At 39.2% G+C, this 19,228-nt stretch overlaps 2 protein-coding genes across 4 annotated transcripts; one reads left to right on the top strand and one right to left on the bottom strand.

Annotated features, from left to right (window-relative positions):
- The first annotated feature begins 2,352 nt into the window (after positions 1-2,352).
- prkag3b (protein kinase, AMP-activated, gamma 3b non-catalytic subunit) lies at positions 2,353-8,539 on the top strand. 3 transcript variants are annotated; one of them, XM_010768244.1, is made up of 13 exons: positions 2,353-2,471; positions 2,786-2,892; positions 2,988-3,069; positions 3,588-3,646; positions 3,846-3,891; positions 3,996-4,050; positions 4,418-4,544; positions 4,880-5,045; positions 5,189-5,226; positions 5,538-5,684; positions 6,120-6,213; positions 8,066-8,142; positions 8,284-8,539. In XM_010768244.1, the coding sequence occupies exons 1-12, from the start codon at positions 2,420-2,422 to the stop codon at positions 8,095-8,097; spliced, it is 1,005 nt and encodes a 334-aa protein (XP_010766546.1). In that variant the 5' UTR covers positions 2,353-2,419; the 3' UTR covers positions 8,098-8,142; positions 8,284-8,539. The 3 variants fall into 3 exon arrangements, with proteins under 3 accessions (XP_010766546.1, XP_010766545.1, XP_010766548.1); XM_010768243.1 differs by having other exon boundaries at positions 8,066-8,539; XM_010768246.1 differs by lacking the exons at positions 8,066-8,142; positions 8,284-8,539 and having other exon boundaries at positions 6,120-6,746.
- Positions 8,540-14,692: 6,153 nt separating this feature from the next.
- Positions 14,693-18,862, bottom strand: LOC104942934 (fer-1-like protein 6). Its single transcript, XM_010768247.1, has 7 exons — positions 18,756-18,862; positions 18,393-18,447; positions 17,622-17,753; positions 17,477-17,539; positions 16,502-16,580; positions 16,248-16,404; positions 14,693-14,720 (listed from the first exon to the last, which is right to left on the bottom strand). Exons 1-7 carry the CDS (start codon positions 18,851-18,853, stop codon positions 14,693-14,695), a joined length of 612 nt encoding a protein of 203 aa, XP_010766549.1. The 5' UTR covers positions 18,854-18,862.
- Between the last annotated feature and the right edge of the window lie 366 nt (positions 18,863-19,228).

Raw genomic sequence — 19,228 nt, forward strand, 5'->3', positions numbered from 1 at the left:
GTTCATTATACCAGCTGTTCATTTCCATTTTAAAGTCAAGCACATTCACATTCTTTGTGTAGTGGCTGAACAAAGTGAGTGTGTGCATGCACTGTATAGCTGTTAAGCTGTGAGGTGTTAACAGTCTCTTAAACTTTGATTTTAATTGCATTATTGTTTGTATCTTTCCGTTAAGTTTATTTTCATATCNTGTGTGCCTTGGCAGTCTAAGTGTTTCACACCTAGAGGATGATCCATGCTGTTCCTCCTCTTCTCTCCTGTTCAGAAACAGAGACACATTTATTATTAATAATCAGGAAACCTCACATTCAAGAGGACACAAATACCTCATTCCAGGGACGTGCACAGACATTTTGGGGGGCAGGTGCTCAAGTGAGAAAAAGGGCACATCCCATAATCATTTATTAAAAAAATGTAAAACTAAAAGTTAAATATAGTTGCACATCTCTGGCTTACCAACCAATTAGTTTGAATACCCTCACACTCACGCAATTGTTTAAAACTCAACATAATACAAAATAATCAGTTAACACAGAGACAATGATCGTCTTTAGTATTCACTACGCACAAGAGCAGACAACAACAAATCCACAATGTGCATGTTTTCTATGCTACTAGTTAAAATTGCTATAATAATTAGTTTATTTTAGCACAACATTAAGTCCTTTGAATTATTTTTGTGGTATTAAAATAAATAACACTTTAAAATCAACAAAAATGTTCACGCACAACTGAAAAAGGCTGTTCTCTACATAAATACGCAAACCAACCTAGCACTCCAAACTACAAGTAGGCCTAAGTTTAGTTACAACAATTACACTTAGTGCATTCTCCTCTCCTACTCATTTACTTAATTTAATTGGACAAAACACATCGGAAAAAACTGTGAAAAATATGTATTAAGAACATGCAAAAATACTGCAACTTTACTGAAATTATTTAACAATGTCTTGAAATCTGAAATTAAATATTTTGTTAATAACTTCTTTTGTTACTAACTTTCTTTGTATCTTGTATCTTTCTTTGCACTTGGAAATTGTTAAATCTTTTTTGTGTCTTCACTTGTTGTCTCTCCTTCCTCCCTTAGCAGCAACCTTCTGGGGGCCATGTCCCTGTAGATGTTTATTACTTCACTGTGGATAGCAGGAATGTCCTTCTCAATAGCGAGGAGGAGGAGATCAGAAAGCCTCTCTTCTGTACTTTGGCTTCTGAGTGTGTCTTTCACACACTGGCAGCTTAGTCATTTGTTCATCACCACTCACCTTCAAAATAAACCAAGAAAAGCATAATGTGGGACAGTAAAGTGGGAGGTGCTGCTACCTGTCTGTCTGAAGGGACTGCCGATGTTCGCCCCGCTGTGCGCGAGACGTGGAGGGAGGGAGGGGAGAGAGAGCAGCGGAACTTGACAGTCTAATCTCCCGACCTGATATTTTTATTTTTTATTCAATCAATATATTTTTGGAAAGTGTGCGCAAACAGCAGTAGATATATATTCATTTATTTAAAAAGCACCCCATAAAAAGGGCACTTTCTCTGGAGGAAGAAAACGGGCAGGGGCTCAAGCCCACTTTGAGGTCTACAGTATGTGTGCACGTGCCTGCTTGATGGTGTGAAACTGTTCCATAAGCTATCATTTTTCATTCAGGCCACACAAGTGGATGGTGTCCTGTAAGGCCAACATATGGATACAAAAATAATTTCAAAGTACGCACTGCTCTTGTGGCACAGAGATATAAACTGCAGTTCTTGTGCTGCTTTAATGTTGTTGTTGTTGTTGTTGTTGCTGATGTTGCTGTTGTTGTTTAATGATGAATAACTGTCTGGTTAGTGTTTCTTTATACTGTGGACATACATGCATATGTTATTGTTTGTTTCCTGACTAGGACCCACAGATATGAAGTAGCTCATAGCTAATTCTGGTAAAGCTATAAACGCTGCGCACTCTCCCTGTCAAACTTAGTCCATTCCTCTCACCCTTTTCCCCTTCACTCCTCAAGCCCATGGTGATAACAGAGAAACAGAGCTGCTGTCCCTTCCTCCGGCTCCTTCTGGGAATCTCTGTTGTCTCCCAGGCATGCTGCAAGTTGGACTCTTTCCAGGATATACGTTGCACAAATTCTATGTTTTATCTATTTTCCACAGTTTCTCCAATGCAACTTCTTCGGGGCCTTAAATGACAGGATTGTTGCAACAAAAATATAAATACACATTCTTGTTTGCTGCCATAAAACATGCCATCTTATCTGCAGACAGTCCTACAACAGCTCTGTCTTTAACGCACGTTTTCATCACAGATACAGATTATATTAGAGACCACGCGAGTCAAATACCACTGAGGGCTTTATTTGGTCCTGGAAACGTGACAACTACACCACAAAAAGTGTTGATTTGCTTCCTTTCTCAGGCTCCGTTGTTTGAGATGGACCAGGAGGAGGATGAGGAAGAAGATGGTCTCCCAGTGAGGAGCCGAGGTAAGATTGGAAGATTGTGTGATTTGTGTGTATAGTGATGGTAGTTCCTGTGCAGCAAGAACGTCTACAGCCTCAAGTGCTCCTGTTATTCTGTACAATTGTTTGCATGAACAATGTGCAAACAAACCTGAATGATTTGATAATGAAAATCACATTCCCAATGCCCAACGTTTATCATGATTATTGCAAAAAAGGTTGTTGATATTTTGACTTTACATCATCATATCTCTTGGCACCAGTGTATATGAAGTGTTTTCCCATGTTTATTTGTAATTGGTAGTCATAAGCAACACATGCTTTTGAACCCCATTCAGCCACAGACCCTGACACGTTCATCTACATGAACTTCATGAAGAGTCACTGCTGCTATGACGCCATCCCTACCAGCTCCAAACTGGTCATTTTTGACACAACACTACAGGTATGGGACATCTTTTATTTAGAAAATAAATAAAAATGTTTTAAATGCATGACTATTTTGGGTTGTAATTAATAAATCTTTGTGTGCTTCGACAGGTGAAGAAGGCTTTCTTTGCTCTGGTAGCTAACGGAGTGAGGGCCGCTCCACTGTGGGACAACAAGCTGAAGTGTTTTGTGGGTGAGCAATAACATTATGTGGCTCTACCACCTTTTGGGAGAAAGAGACTTTGTGGTATATATTTCAAGAGGCCATATTTAGTTTCTTCTGGTTTTCCCTTTCCTGTGTTAGATAGGTTTTTGTGCATGTACTGTAAAAAGGTCTGCAAAGCCTATAATCCCAAAGTTCCCTCCAGAGGAAGTTTCTCTCCCACACGTCATTGGCCCTCATTGGACTCCTTGTGCTTCTATGGGCTAGCACTCCAGCACATTGTACGTGATAGGCTGAAGTTTGGGGAATCTCTAAGCGGTTGACCAATCACAACAGAGCCAGCCAGCTGACCAATCAGAGCAGACTGGGCTCTGGTTTCAGACAGAGGGTGAAAAGAGGTGCTGCAGCACAGGCAGTATCAGAAAATAAAGACCTTTCTCCCAGTAGAAGCACCAAATATGAACCTGAGAAGGAGCTTAATACGGCTGCTTTAAATGTCCACTTAAATACATGTCTGATGTTTCCATTGTGCCTGTGTTTGCGTGCAGGTATGCTGACCATCACTGACTTCATCAACATTCTCCATCGCTATTACAAGTCTCCTCTGGTGAGCCGTGTGACCTTTGGATTATTTGTGGCAAATAAAACACCTTAGGTCCTAAGAGTTTGTTGCATGCCAGTCGGTGTCGTGTCATGCACCATGCACAGTGGTGTCACTTCTTTAAATGATCCGTTTTAAGTGGAAAATCAGGATTTAGAAATCACACATATACTTTCGAGGCTAATGATGTTTCTTTGTTCTGCAGGTTCAGATATATGAGCTGGAAGAGCACAAGATAGAGACATGGAGAGGTCTGTACAACATTATATAGTTGATTTCTTTCTCTTTTTTTTTAGCTATCTACATTTTGTTTTGGTAGTTTGTGTTAATAAATTGTGATTCTCTATCTTGGCAGAGACCTATCTACAGTACCATATCAACAGACTGATCAGCATCACTCCTGACTGCAGGTGAAAACCAGCCTCTCAAATAATTCATTAAATTCAGGTTCATGGTCAAATGTCTTCCTATAGATTGTAATATGCCACATAAGATACTAGCCGTTGTCATTTTAGTTTAAAACATTGTCTTAGGTATTTAAAAGTGGGATATCTTCATGGCTCTTTGCACACTCTCTTTTAAGTTGAACTATTGTGTTAGTGCTAATAATGGTTGGTGGTATTTTCAAAAAGCTGTACATTTTTGGGCTTAAAGTCAACCTTTCTACATTCGGAGCCAGACATCACCCGAGTCCGAGCTGTGCCTTATGTTGTTCTATGCTAAAGTCCTCATGTGTAATTATAATAATCGTAATCATGGGATTCTATTTCTCCCCAGTCTGTTTGATGCCATCTACTCCTTGTTGAAGAATAAGATACACCGGCTGCCGATCATCGACCCGGCGTCAGGAAATGTCCTCCACATCCTGACTCACAAACGCATCCTCAAGTTCCTCCACATCTTTGTAAGATTTCTCTGAGAGTATCTTTCTGGGGCTTGTCCTAAAGTTGTTATACATTCATCCAAATAGGGTACTTCCCCCTTGGACTAATTTGAGGATGTGCTGGAAATCGGGTTTTGTATTTCGAGAAGAGAGAAAGGGCAAATTAGTAAATCAATAAAAAATGGGGGGTGAGAAATTGATACATTTATACAGATTGCATTACTGACAGAATTTAAGAGAACCAAAAACAGTGAGAAACGTTAGCAGTGCATTTCTGTTTGACTTCTATGGAATTGTTCTCAATTTGGTTTGACATTAAGATATTGTATTTGTCTCTCTCTTCCCGTCCCCTCCAGGGATCTATGATTCCTAAGCCCAGGTTTCTTCAGAAGCGGATCAATGAGGTGGCGATCGGTACTTTCAGAGAGATTGCAACAGTCCAGGAGTCGGCCTCAGTCTATGACGCTCTGACTATCTTTGTGGAGAGAAGAGTTTCTGCTCTGCCAGTAGTCAATGAGCAAGGTAGGCCAACCTAACATTTTACTGTGGGAGGTTAAAAAAAAAAGGGTCATTTTGTTTGTCAGTTTAATAAAAAGAGGGTTTCAGTTGACATCTATGTTTTGTTTTCATCTACCATCTATGGTCTGTCATTTTCTCCTCCGTAGGTAAAGTCGTGGCACTGTACTCCAGGTTTGACGTCATTGTAAGTTAGTTTCACACATCCCATAATAATTGTGGTTCCTTCAATCCCTTGTCATGCTCATTCCAATTGTTGTTTTTGTCTGGTTGGCATATCATTCATGGCTTAATACCCGCAAAAACACAGTCAAATATATCATTTTCATGCATATTTTGGAATGCCATTTTCCATTTTCCATGTCCAGATTTTGCAGCTGCATGCTCAGCTTTCAATGCATGCAATGAGGACTATATTGCCTAAAATCGACTACATTTAAACTACTTGAACTGCTGTTAGTGGACCAATATTGTTTTCTGTTTTTCTCCTTGGTTCAGAACCTCGCAGCCCAGAAAAACTACAACAACCTGGACATGACGGTGAGGGAGGCCATTTCCTCCAGAGCCTGCTGTGTGGAGGGAGTGCTGAAGTGTTACCCTTACGAAACACTGGAGACCATCATCGACCGCATTGCAAAGGCTGAGGTAACACACACATTCATTCACTGGCTGTCTGACATAACCTTATTATATGTAGGATGAATAATGTTCCCTAACTATTTTATGTAACTAAGGTTTTTCTTGTTCGTACACATTGCACTGAACTCTAATCTATTTAGCTTTCTGTTACGATTCTCACACATTAATGGGTCATGTTTTCCGTTGTTTTCAATAAGGACACAGTCAAGATACACTCAAACGCAAGTGGTTTTTGACAATGAATTAAAGAGAACAATATTTGTATTCCACTGTGACCTCCCGTCTCTTGAAATGAGCATTTCAATTCCTGTTTTGAACAGTTACCTTCACAGATTTTGTTTGTCTTTCTTTATAATTTTCCTTCTGATATTGTTCTTTTATATGACAGTATGTGGCACGTGCAATAATCAAAGCATGACGACCATGTCCTCTCTCCTCTAGGTGCATCGTTTGGTGTTGGTTGACAGCGAGGATGTGGTTAGAGGGATTGTCTCTCTGTCTGACCTTCTACAAGCCCTGGTTCTCACCCCTGCAGGTATTGATGCGCTGTACTCCTAACGCCAACTCCAATCCCTTGCTCTTTCTCTCAAAGCCCCGGTCCTTCCATCTGCCTTCAAGTCCTTGAAAGTTTCTGCTCCCTCAATCTACGTTCCTTCTCCTCTTGTGAATGCTCTCGTTCCTAATGACAAAACTCTTCGTCTTCTTCAACTTGAAATCCTCCTGAGGACAAAGAGTGTCGTTCTTCGGTTCCTGTGAAATGTTCTGACGTCAAAGATCCGACTCTTCCTTGGTCCTCCCTTCCTGAAATCTCCTGAACCTTTCAAGAATACTTGTAAATACTACTTGAACAAATTACCACATTTAGGAATTCATCTGAAGACCCCCCTCCAGGATAGTGAGAGATCAATCTCTGGAATATGTTCTTAAACCTGTGATCAACCAACAAGTCTCTTTCTGCTATTTCCACATCAACCAACCACCTCAACAGGAGAAAAACTGTCTTTTTGTTTCCTCTAAAACTAATTTGAAGCATCAAACTAAATGATCCTGATCTGATGCCTCTGTAAAACAAGTCAAAAGACTCCTTCAGAACCCCCTGCCTAGCCAAAATCAACATTGCTTTAACAATTAAACACTTCATCTTCCAAATACAACTTAAAAACCAGACCAGTTGCATCCTTCAAAATCCTGTTACACATTAGCAACCAACCAAGTAGTTTCCCTAACCTCTACAAAGTTGGATATGCCCCCCCCCCCCACACCGTCTTCATGCTGCAGTTCCTCCTCTGAAACCACCATGTCACCAGCTTCTCTTAGCCAACAAACCCCAGGTATGAAGCCCAAGCTTACATGTAGATTGCATTGTCATCATTCGAAGGCCTTGCTGCTGCCTGTTGTGGTTCTTCTGTAGATTTCCAGAGAGGTTCACATGAGGGGGAATTGGTACATGTGTCACAACTGTTTGTTTAGTATATGTTAATGTAATGTTGTACCCTCAAGAGGCTATAAAGCCCTGATTGAATCTGAAATCATTCACCATCAAGGTGTCCACCTGCTGTGATTGTCAGTCCAATTCCCACCCATCTCTGCTGTAAGAACCTGATAAAGTTGAGTCTGATAGTCTTCATGTTGAATGTATAAGCGCTTTATGTTGGAATGAATTCAAACAATGACTGTCTGACTATGAGCAAAATGTCTACTAGGATGATGGGTCCAGTATTACACACATATGGCAACCTAGTCTGTTTTTTTGTTGGCTGCCTAGGTTAGAAAATATGGGATTCAACAAGCGATTAAGATTTGGCTTCACCTTCTAAACATACAGGCTCATTAAAATATCTGTGGGGCATGTCATAACAGTATGCTGTATTTACATCATACCAGATTTACCCAAAATACAAGTAGCCACCACTCATGAGTCATGACGAAGGTCCATTAGTTTATTTAAAGAACATGTTGTGATTAACTAAATATAGGGGCTACCAATCATTGTTTTCATTGCTGTCCAACTATGTGAACACCTGAATCCACACAGGCTGTAAACAAACAATATCATCCAGCTTTTCTGGTTCCTCTGATATGATGTGAACATTTCTTTGAGTTTCAGCCTTGATGAAACATGTACAGCATCAGACTGTGTGCTTTAATGCCTGTCCTCTGTCTACAAACAATGTACATATTGAAAAGATGATACGTAGTAACAGATAGACTTAGTGTTGTGAATGTGTATACATACTGTATGCTAAGAGTTTGTTTCTTAGTTCAACTGCTGGCAAAACCCCAAATGTCCAACTTGCCTAAACATTGGTTAAGATGACGTTTTAGTCACAGAAGTTAAACTTGGTCTCAGACTGATTTCATTAACTTTCTCATTTGATCTTTTCCAGATATGTGTGAGGGATCATACTTTCAACAATGAAGAAAACAAGATGGACGTTGATGGATTGAAAGAGATTATAAAGGGGCAAGTAAACCGGGCATTAGCAGAGTTGAGTTACCGCTGAGAGGTCATTGGTTTCAATCCCGGTCCAGAAGACAAATATGGAAAGAGAAAGGGAAAATTGCAACCTGCTCAGCGGACACTAACAGAACATTCATTTTGCAGGGAAGATACCGCAGAGTTGAACTATTTCAAAGGTGTGGCTGGAAAACTGCGTTGACCTGAAGATGCACATCCAAAGACTTTCTACCTGACCTGGACTGAAGCATCACATTTTAAGTTACTTTGCAAGTTAGGTTGTATGCAAATGTAGTTGTTCAAGTTATATTTAATGGTATGTAGTTCACCTTTTGGACTTAGAATGATTACAAATGAGAAATTCTTATATTGTATTTTAGAATTGTGATCACCTTTTTATAAATGCACTAAATAAAATGTTTTGCTTTAAAGTACTGATAACTACTTATCTGCAGAAACATGGTTTTCCTTTCAACACGGTTATTTAGGTTTAGTAGGCTATAGTGAAAAACATCGATATGATGCAGTGGTCATTTAGGACCAAGATAAATACAAGGTTTACAGATCAATAATTACATATCAGTTTAGTACTCTGGAAAAAACATGTTTCTTTAACAAATACAACAGCCTGGTCATATATTGGTAATAATTAATATTAATGTTATGGTTTAATTGTTGTAATTATGGAGCAAATAAATGAAGGTAATAGCACGTGAAATGCAGTGTTGGGACTAACGCGTTACAAAGTAACGCAACTACTTTTTGCGGTAACTAATAGCGTTGCTAGTTACCTATTCCCATTCAGTAACGCCGTTATAGTTACTGTGATTTAAATGGGTGCGTTACTGCGTTAAATTATTATGTGATCCAACTGAACCGAATCTCCCTGCGGATGTAACTTACAGGCGAATACAATACCATGGAAAAGTGAAAGTGACCAGAGAGGAGTGATGATTGGTTAACGCGGGGTAACATTTCAGGGTAAGCCAATCAGAGACAGAGTTGGGCGGGTCTTGCCTTATGGGGAAAATACACACACGAACACTTGCTAATGCTAACACACACACACACGGCAATGCTCACCACCAGCACACACACACACACACAATGGCAGATGATCAGCGAGAGCAGCAGCGCATTTACAACTTGGAGATACGTATAACCACTATTTTCAATTTGTGGGGATAAAGGACGCAAAAAATATTACGGTCAAATGTAAACTGTGTGCAGGACAGAAAGCATTGTCCACATCGACTAACAGCAATGCCAATCTCCTGAAGCACCTAACCAATGTACATGTGGGGAGTTGTCTTTTCTCTTACTGTGCCACAGAACAACACAAAAACTTGTATTTTTATTGTTATTATTTTTAAAGTAAAGTAACTTGTTACTAGTTACTTTTATAATTTAGTAACTAATAAAGTAACTAGTTACTTTTTGAGAGCAGTAACTATAACTATTACTAGTTACTTAAAAGTAACTTGCCCAACACTGAAATGTTATCTCAGGATATGTGTAGCAGGAGTGAACAGTACTTTCAAAGAGACGCGACAAACAATCGGTAATTAAAAGGGATTAAATAAGTCATAGGTAAATATATGTATAAAAGTCTCCCAATTACATCGATATTACTGTTGTATTTGTTCTTTAAATGGTGTGATCTTCTATAAATCTTTTATTTATAGGACTTTAAATTAAACACCAAAGACCACAGGTAATGTCCTCGAAACACACATGGTGGTTTCAGTCCAAAAAACACACATTGTGGTGGGGAAATGAAAAACAACACTCAAAAATGATATCATCCTGTTTCCATTTGAATGTATCTTGGGTGAGGTGAAATTTATTAGAATAGCACACATTTGACTTTATTGTGGACGAGTAAAAATGTGATCAGCAAATGTTATTTCTTATCACTTAGTTGAAGACATTGAGGTGATGGGACAGCAGCTGCAGTCTGCTGATCCTTTCTGACTGATGAGGTGTGACTGCTCTGTTTACCAGGGGTGGATTTGTTAACTGTTCAACTTTCATACATCCTGGTCACATGATCACCGGGCTGCATGAACACACGTACATTAGGTAAATAACTCTGCAACTGCTCTTGTTTTTACAGTACATTTCTCCATTTGTGCCTAAGGAAGAGGACGACTGATTCATTTTATTTCATTTTGAATATCAACTTGAGGAGAAAGCAGCATGTTATCTAAATATTGTCACTAAATCACTGGATAATCTGACTGGCAATGATAAGAAATGATAGCTACTGATAATGTTACAAGCACTATTACTGCTGCTGCGGGTAGTATTTAGATCACTACTAATAATACTTCTGCTATAATGTACTACTATTACCATAACACTGCTGCAACCAGAACTACTTTTTCAATAGTATAATGTAAAATAAGCTATAAAATAATCAGAAACAATACAAAAAATGGTCATCAAATAATCATAAGTTAAATACATTTGAAATAAATGCTATTTTTACTAAAATGGCAACTAATATGTGCTAATATAAAAATATAAGTCTAATAAAGTATGATATAAAAAGCTATAAAAAATAATCAGAAACTATTAAAAAAATGTAAATAATAAAATAGTCATAAACAACAATAATAATAGTATTAATAATAATACATATTCAAGTGAACTACAATTGGAGAATATTTTTACTTACTAGGAAGCAGGTAATCAAGTAAAAATGAATAAGTAGCTAGTCGTGCTTCAGCCACATGCTTTACAACTCTGAGCAAACAGATGAGCACCAATGGCTGCCGGGCTGTGACTGTACTTCTGATCTGACTCTGACTCTGAGCCAGCACATGTGCACAGGATGTATCGGAGCATATCCAGCTGCTGCTACTGATGACTGAAGCTGACTACTGACTGCAGGAATGGATCCCACACTCAGGTACGAGACCCGCTCCAGCCCGTTGATCACTGCATCACTCAAATGTAGTCTTTTACTGATACTTTGCTAACTGCAACTGAAAAAGCCTGTGTGGTTTAGTTTCCAAAATCCACGACAAAAAATACTTTCAAAAGTTCAGATATTGTAATCCTCATAGGGTGTTGTTGGTGTTAACGTAAAATGTTTTATATATCAGCACAACACAGAACTCTGAGGTTGTGTGTGGGGCGTGTGGCGCAGTGGATAGAGCCTTGGTGTTGGGATCAGGGGTTCACAGGTTCAAACCCCACTGCAGTCAGCATGTCGTTGTGTCCCTGGGCAAGACACTTCACCCCAAATTGCTCCTGTGGGGATTGTCCACACTATTGAGTATGTAAGTCGCTTTGGATAAAAGCGTCTAACAAGTGAAATGTAATGTAATGTGTTACAGACAATATCAAAGTCATTCAATGAAACCACTGTTAAAGCTGAGGCTCTCTGCAGGATTATTTGGCAAAACAATTAGTTTGTGGCTTCCAAGTGCATCATCATCCAATATCGCACATCGGACAAACAAAAGTGCACAAGGTAGATTACTTTGTAATCTATTGAATGCTAATTCAACTGTTTACCTGACAATTATCTGAGACTGAGTAGCTTTTCAGAGTTTTAAAATCATCACTGAACAGCTGTGCAGTGTTTTGACATCTGATACTTTAAACACAGACGTACGACTCAAACTGGGCCTCAAGCAGCACTGCTACTCTGACCCTAAAGCTACTCTGACCCTAAAGCTGCTACTCTGACCCTAAAGCTACTCCGACCCTAAAGCACTGCTACTCTGACCCTAAAGCTACTCTGACCCTAAAGCACTGCTACTCTGACCCTAAAGCACTGCTACTCTGACCCTAAAGCTACTCTGACCCTAAAGCTACTCTGACCCTAAAGCACTGCTACTCTGACCCTAAAGCTACTCCGACCCTAAAGCACTGCTACTCTGACCCTAAAGCTACTCTGACCCTAAAGCTACTCCGACCCTAAAGCTACTCTGACCCTAAAGCTACTCTGACCCTAAAGCTACTCCGACCCTAAAGCTACTCTGACCCTAAAGCTACTCTGACCCTAAAGCTACTCTGACCCTAAAGCTACTCTCACCCTAAAGCACTGCTACTGTGACCCTAAGGCTACTCTGACCCTAACGCTACTCTGACCCTAAAGCTACTCTGACCCTAAAGCTACTCTGACCCTAAAGCTACTCTGACCCTAAAGCTACTCTGACCCTAAAGCACTGCTACTCTGACCCTAAAGCTACTCTGACCCTAAAGCACTGCTACTCTAACCCTAAAGCTACTCTGACCCTAAAGCTACTCCGACCCTAAAGCACTGCTACTCCGACCCTAAACTTAGAGCTGTGCCTTTCATAGTCTTTACTGCTGAGGGCAAATCAAAAAAAATGTTGCACCTGCTGACAATCGTTATACCTTTCTTTATTTTAAAGGCTGCCATCACCAAAGTGACAGCTAACTGTGGTCCAATATGCAAATTAACGCAATCATATTATCTTTAATTGCAATGTCAACTTGTGCTATAAACACATGGCAATATGCCCTCAAGGCTACCTGGGTTGAAAGAGTACCTGTAGAAAGCCGGACTCAAAATGAAACTATACCTTTTTGGTGCCTTGTGTGTTCAGTTCAATGGTTCATTTCTTAAATATTTGTTGAAAATAATACATTTTAATTGTTTGCATTCAACAAATATGAAGTAGTATTTAAGCATCTAATTAAAGCAGCAGAAAGGCAAACTGAGTTAACTTTATTTACATGTTTTATCATAAGTGAAAAAGCACAAGTGATATTCAATTAAAATTACTTTTATATTTTCTTCAAGCAAGGATTTTGCAACGAGGGACAGCTAGTTGATGTAATTTTGAATATTTGTATTTGTCTTTAAACACGTATGGAGGGGATCTTTTAGAGGGATTCTGTTGACATGTTTCTGGTGAGCAACACCTGCTCATCGTGTGAATAATGGCTGTTGTCAGTTTGAGACCAAAATAATGAAGTGACTGTTAAGAAGAATGTCAGCTGTATGGGTGGGTCAACAAAACCCTCCCATCCCCCCACAGTGTCATGAATCATCCACACATTAAGTCGTTTCAAAGAGTCGACCTTGCGTGTTTGACAGATAACTGAACTCATCATGTTTAGATTAAACGAAAATAGCTGCTAATGTGCTGTTACAAATGCTCAAATGGGTAATTAATGAAAACCATTTGTTGTTCTGTTATTGTATTTAGTGCAGTCGGATATGAGCATTGTTCTTAAACAACGATACTCAACAGAATATTGGGAAATGGAGATTTTGCCTTTTTTTTGTGAATGTTTTTTCTATTTTCAAAGCATATTTTTAAAACTTGTTCTCTGGCAGGAAGCATTTATTTGCCATTATGGATACAGTCCAGCTATAGTCTCAACTAGTGGTCGTCTACAGTAATGGTCTTTAGCATTTGACACTCATTAAGGGACCCCCATTTGATAAGGTTTTGCTTCAGGGACCTCGATCAAAAAAGTTGTTGGTCGTTAGAGATTATTTATTATGTATTATTTATAATAATAATACACTTTATTTGTATAGCACCTTTCATGCACAAAGCAGCCCAAAGTGCTTTACAAAAAACACACAACAAGAATATTAGAATAATATTAAAATTAATACAGAACAAGATAAAACATGTACAGTGATAAGTTATGTTAAAATAAAAAAATAAAAATTTAAAACAGAAAGAAAATACAGTAAAACATGGACAATGATACTAGTGAGAGTTGAAAGTAACCCAAATTAAAATCCATATTAAAAGGTAGGTTTTTTTATTTGCTTTTAAACATTTCAATGGAGTTTGCTGTTCTATGCTATGATATGACTTAGGTCGATAAGATAACTGCATTCTTACTGCAATACTTCATGCTTTTAGTTAAAGGGGCATTATTATGTTCATCTTCAGGTTCATATTTGTATTTGTTCCTCTACTGTGACATGTCTCCATGCTTTAATGTTCAGGAAGCTCTTGTGCTGCCTCTCATCACCCTCTGTCTGAAACCAGAGCCCAGTCTGCTGTGATTGGTTGGCTGGCTCTGTGAACCTTGGGATTTTAGCCTTTGCGGACCATTTACATGAACAAAAATCTATATAACACAAAGGGAAAACTTCTCATGAGAACAACTTCTCATGAGAACATCCTGGCAGGCAGCATTAGTAAACAGTAGTGTGCGATTAAATTGAAACAGCTTTTAAATTGTGCCGAAACCACAAACAAACACAAATCTTTACAGATAATCAGCCACTGGAACCACAGAGAGGTAAACATGGGAAGAAGAAGTCAAAAAGAGCTGAACTGGACATTCAGGTTTAAGTGATACTTAAGACGGACTGGATCAAGTTAATGAACAGGGCATGAGAAAGCAGGTGTGGAAAGAGAGCAGGCTTTTCCGTGAGGGCGAGTTGAAGGGAGTAACATCAATCTTTATTTGCAGTGCGGTCATATAAAATAATAGAGGCTTTCGTGTGAAGAACGGGTGGTAAAGACTGAGCAAAGTATGTTAACAAGAGAGCTGACAGGATAATTCTGTGCTGGAAATTAGCCAGGACCACATGCTGTATTATTCAGCCTCGTCCAGGACCATGTCTTAGTCTGAGCACAGAGAGATGAGGAGGAAGTTAGATGTAAGCTGAAGGACCGGGTGCCTCTTAGTAGATAAAAGGAGAACAAAGTAAACGTATTCTGACTTTGACAGAATGGATTATCCAGAAAGTTCTACATCTCCGCAGCGGTGAGCAGTTTAACGGATTTGTTTTGTTTAATCATTAGCATTGAGATGAATGCCTTTGGATTAAACCAACGCGTTTTTTATTTGATATAACTGAATGTATTTTTACTTTTTTAAACTGAGCTCAAGATGCTCCCTGTTACCTGTTCTTCAGTCTAGTAGTTTCATCTATGGTTTGTTTTTCCTAGTTGTATTTCATTTAGGTTTTTTTGAGATATTTCAATATGATGCACATAACACATGACAAGTGTGATTTAATTTCAAGAAAAAATTGATTACATTTTTAGCAAGCATCACACATGTTGTTATTTGTAGCCCCTGCTATATTAACAAAGATGCATTACTCTCATGGAAGGGAAGTTCTCATGAAGGGAGTTAGCTAATGATTTGAGTTTCCCCTCTGTCAATGTATCGACATCATATTAAATATGTGCGGTAAAAGTATGTTCTAGGTTTCGAAACAGCAGTACTGCAGCCATCTTCATATCAACCAAAGACCTAAATAAATCCCTACATCATTAAATCCAATATAGTGAACTCACACTTACAGTACATCTACTCTCTAACCTCATCTTCCATTTCATTTATTTATTCATTCAAGATTAAGATCTTTATCTCACATTGATTGTACATTTGTTACATTTTAGCTGTTCAAATATCATGTTTGTGTGTGTGTGTGTGTGTGTGTGTGTGTGTGTGTGTGTGTGTGTGTGTGTGTGTGTGTGTGTGTGTGTGTGTGTGTGTGTGTGTGTGTCACACACACACACACACACACACACACACACACACACACACACACACACACACACACACACACACACACACACACACACACACACACAAACATGATATTNCTCTCCTCCGTCGTCGTCGTCGTCGTCGTCGTCTCGTGTGTGTGTGTGTGTGTGTGTGTGTGTGTGTGTGTGTGTGTGTGTGTGTGTGTGTGTGTGTGTGTGTGTGTGTGTATTAGCAAGTGTTCGTGTGTGTGTATTTTCCCCATAAGGCAAGACCCGCCCAACTCTGTCTCTGATTGGCTTACCCTGAAATGTTACCCCGCGTTAACCAATCATCACTCCTCTCTGGTTACTTTCACTTTTCCATGGTACTGTGAGAGGACATCGCTGTATTCGCATGTAAGTACATCCGCAGGGAGATTCGGTTCAGTTCCATCACATAATGTACGCACCCATTTAAATCACAGTAACTATAACGGCGTTACTTAATGGGAATAGGTAACTAGTAACGCTATTAGTTACCGCAAAAGTAGTTGCGTTACAGTAGTCCCAACACTGGTAAAGAGTTATGATTATTCAAATGTTTTCTAAAAGATAGAACAGTTTCAATACTTAAACAAGGCAAGCATTGCTGTAAAACAAATAAGTGTGATATACTTGTCTATCTGCTCGTCAGCATCACTTGCTTTCGGTCCCGGCTGCATGTTGTCTCCCTTCGCTGAGACACTGATGTCACACTTGACATATCCTTTGACGCCAGTGCTAATGTCAACAGGATTGGTCAGCATTGCCCATTTATTGATGAACTGGTGACCTGAGGGAGCAGGAAAGAGAAGGTTGACCTCTGTGTGGACACACTATGAAGCTCCTCTTCTCTACGCTAAGAAACATGTTCAAAAGAGGTGATCTACCTGGCTGTTTGTAGACTGTCCACGCATCCAGCTTAAAGGACCCAATGCAGAAACTCCTCAGCATTTTGGAGTGCATCACCTGGAAAGAGTGACACACAAAGAGAAGAGACAGAGCTCAAGCTTAAAACTGATCTCACTTAAAAAAGAAGAAGAACAAGATGAACCTTTAAAACATGGCATCTCAGACCAGAAGCAACTAGAAATGAGATGACACATTAACAATTATTACATTACATTAGATGTCACTTGTTAGACGCTTTTATCCCAAGCAACTTACATACTCGATACTGTGGGCAATCCCCACAGGAGCAATTTGGGGTGAAGTGTCTTGCCCGGGGACACAATGACATGCTGGGTGTTTCTCAATCTCGAATACGCTTGCTTGGTAGCACATGTTTTCCGAATCACTTGCTTCAAAAGCGAGGCAAGAATACTTCCTGGCATTCGGAAAACAAAGAGTGGAACAGGCTAGCAAGTGTGCGTCATACGAGAGGCCCCGCCTTACATTTTCCGCAACAGATTTGGGGAAATTGGTCTTTGCGCAAAGCATTGTGGGGACCGCGGAGTCTACACATGTGCATCCTCGAAATTTCTCAAAACGAAGTACGCCGGGCTCGGTAGAATTCCAAGTATGCTGGACATTGGAACAGTACTTCGGCGGCACTCGATGACGTAGTATGCTTGAAATAGTGGCTCTGGAGCAGCTTAACTCAAGATTGAGAAACACCCGCTGACTGCAGTGGGGTTTGAACCTGTGACCCCCTGATCCGAACACCAACGCACAACCCACTGCGCCACACACCTCACTATTATGGAAAATCATTTTAATTTTAAATATTATCACCGACCAAGAAGACCTCAATATCTGACATTTGTATAAGAATCCATGCTTTCTGATTTGATCATTTATAGTGTTAGACATAACATCTAAATCTTCTCTTTGAAATGCTAAATTGCTGGGTTTTCTTTACTCACTGTCAGCTTGATGACTTTGTCAAAGAAGATCTCTTTGTGGGCAAAGAAGTCAAACACGAAATACTGGTGGAAAGAAGAGAGATACAGATGGTTTAAGTTAGGGTCTCTTAAAAATCACCAAAGAATCACCAGTCCTTATTTTTACCTCATTGTAAAAGGGAGCATTGGTTCCCTCTTTGACTGAAGTCTGTTTCTTCTCATCGCCGATCTCAATCACCACACTGGGGTCGATGTTCTCTCCGACCAGCTGCCGGGCCTCGGTGATGTTAATGGCAATCTACAGGCAAGACAGAACGTTACATACCACAGCACAGATGAGAGGAATTTTGTCAGGACTTATTCCCTATTGGGCCCAAGAAGCACTCAATATATGACATAATGGTCTCATACTGTAAAGCAGAATCTGTCTTTGTATTCTTATTGTGATTTTGTGCACTTTTTTCTTTATATGTTAAATATTTGTATCTATTTCATCAACTTGTGCATCATACATGTGTTCTGACTCTCTTTTTTCATTTTTTACTATATGCATCAAAACCATAATTAGTTTGAAGTGAAACTACTTCTGTTTTCTACAATGCATGGTTCATTAAAGATGATACTCTCCACGTCTGTCTTTTTCATCAGAAAGCACATTCCCCAGTGAATTTGCGGAAATCTATTTAAGTTATATTTTAGTTTGGTTATTTTGTATTCATTCATGAATGTTTTGTTATGTATTTTCTTGCTATGATTTTCAACGCATATCCAAGTCGCACAGAACATGATTACAAAAAGAAACAATTTAGATAATTATTATTAGTTATATATATTTTTTCGTTAATGACTGGTAATGTTGATACTCTACAATATCCAAAAATGTAAGTTTTATCTTAATCTTGAATTAAAATAAACGGTGTGTTCTGTTAGCTTTTACCTGGAAGCTCTGCAGTTTCCCTTCACTCTTCTGGATGAGCGTTTTCAGTTTGGCCCTGTGGAAGTATCACACGTCAGTTTCTCTAACTGGTTGTTAAAAGAGGTATACAGAAATAATGACCTATAACAATTACTCAGTATTCAGTAGAGTGTCATTCACACTGATCAACATACAAAAAAAAACTGCACATGCAGGTATTTAAAGATTCTGATGTGCTGTCTGAGCATTACCAAGGCATCTTGCTTTTACTGTAAGTCAATTGCATCAAGAGGCGATACTGCTTTGGGAGAGATTTCAAATACACATAAAACCCCTTCTCCTTCACATTGTGTTTAAAAGTAATTTAATGTGAATATTAAATACCTCTTATTGTTTGGTATTATTCTGGTTCTGACTGGGGAACCTTTACGTTGGTCTTCAGAGTGTTCTCCCTCAAGCAGGGAAGAATATTCAGATGACATCGCCAACTCACCTTCTACACACACACACACACACACACACACACCACCACACACACACACACACACACACACACAGAGAGAGAGAAGCTGTTTCATATGTCACACCGACGGACGTGCAGGTGACATCACTTCAAGAAACAGTGCTAAATGCACATGGCCGTACCACGTTCACACACTGACATGCACTCCCCACACTATGAGAGTTGGCCTCCTAATGTCCACACAACCTCATTACTGCCTCATGAATTGATGTTTAATTTAAAAAACAACTTCCTACCTGAAAATCTTCACTTTCAAATTGGACATTTTAAGATACAACTCCTGTTTCCAGTACATTTGCATTTTGTTGATACCAAAGTAGATTTTCTGCACCTA

This window comes from Notothenia coriiceps, unplaced genomic scaffold, assembly GCF_000735185.1.
Source record: "Notothenia coriiceps isolate Sejong01 unplaced genomic scaffold, NC01 NC01_scaffold00005457, whole genome shotgun sequence".
In the NCBI taxonomy this organism is placed as follows: Eukaryota; Metazoa; Chordata; class Actinopteri; order Perciformes; family Nototheniidae; genus Notothenia; species Notothenia coriiceps.

What these genes read in the sequence shown, in the direction of transcription:
- prkag3b (XM_010768243.1), top strand. Translation starts at nt 2,420, where the DNA reads ATGGACCAGGAGGAGGATGAGGAAGAAGATGGTCTCCCAGTGAGGAGC. An exon ending in CAAGCTGAAGTGTTTTGTGG is followed by an intron (nt 3,070 to 3,587) that starts GTGAGCAATAAC and finishes GTTTGCGTGCAG; the next exon opens with GTATGCTGACCATCACTGAC. An exon ending in TCAAGTTCCTCCACATCTTT is followed by an intron (nt 4,545 to 4,879) that starts GTAAGATTTCTC and finishes CGTCCCCTCCAG; the next exon opens with GGATCTATGATTCCTAAGCC.
- LOC104942934 (XM_010768247.1), bottom strand. Translation starts at nt 18,853, where the DNA reads ATGTCATCTGAATATTCTTCCCTGCTTGAGGGAGAACACTCTGAAGAC. An exon ending in ACAAAGTCATCAAGCTGACA is followed by an intron (nt 16,581 to 17,476) that starts GTGAGTAAAGAA and finishes CACTCTTTCCAG; the next exon opens with GTGATGCACTCCAAAATGCT. An exon ending in GCTGACGAGCAGATAGACAA is followed by an intron (nt 14,721 to 16,247) that starts GTATATCACACT and finishes CTCTGTGCTCAG; the next exon opens with ACTAAGACATGGTCCTGGAC.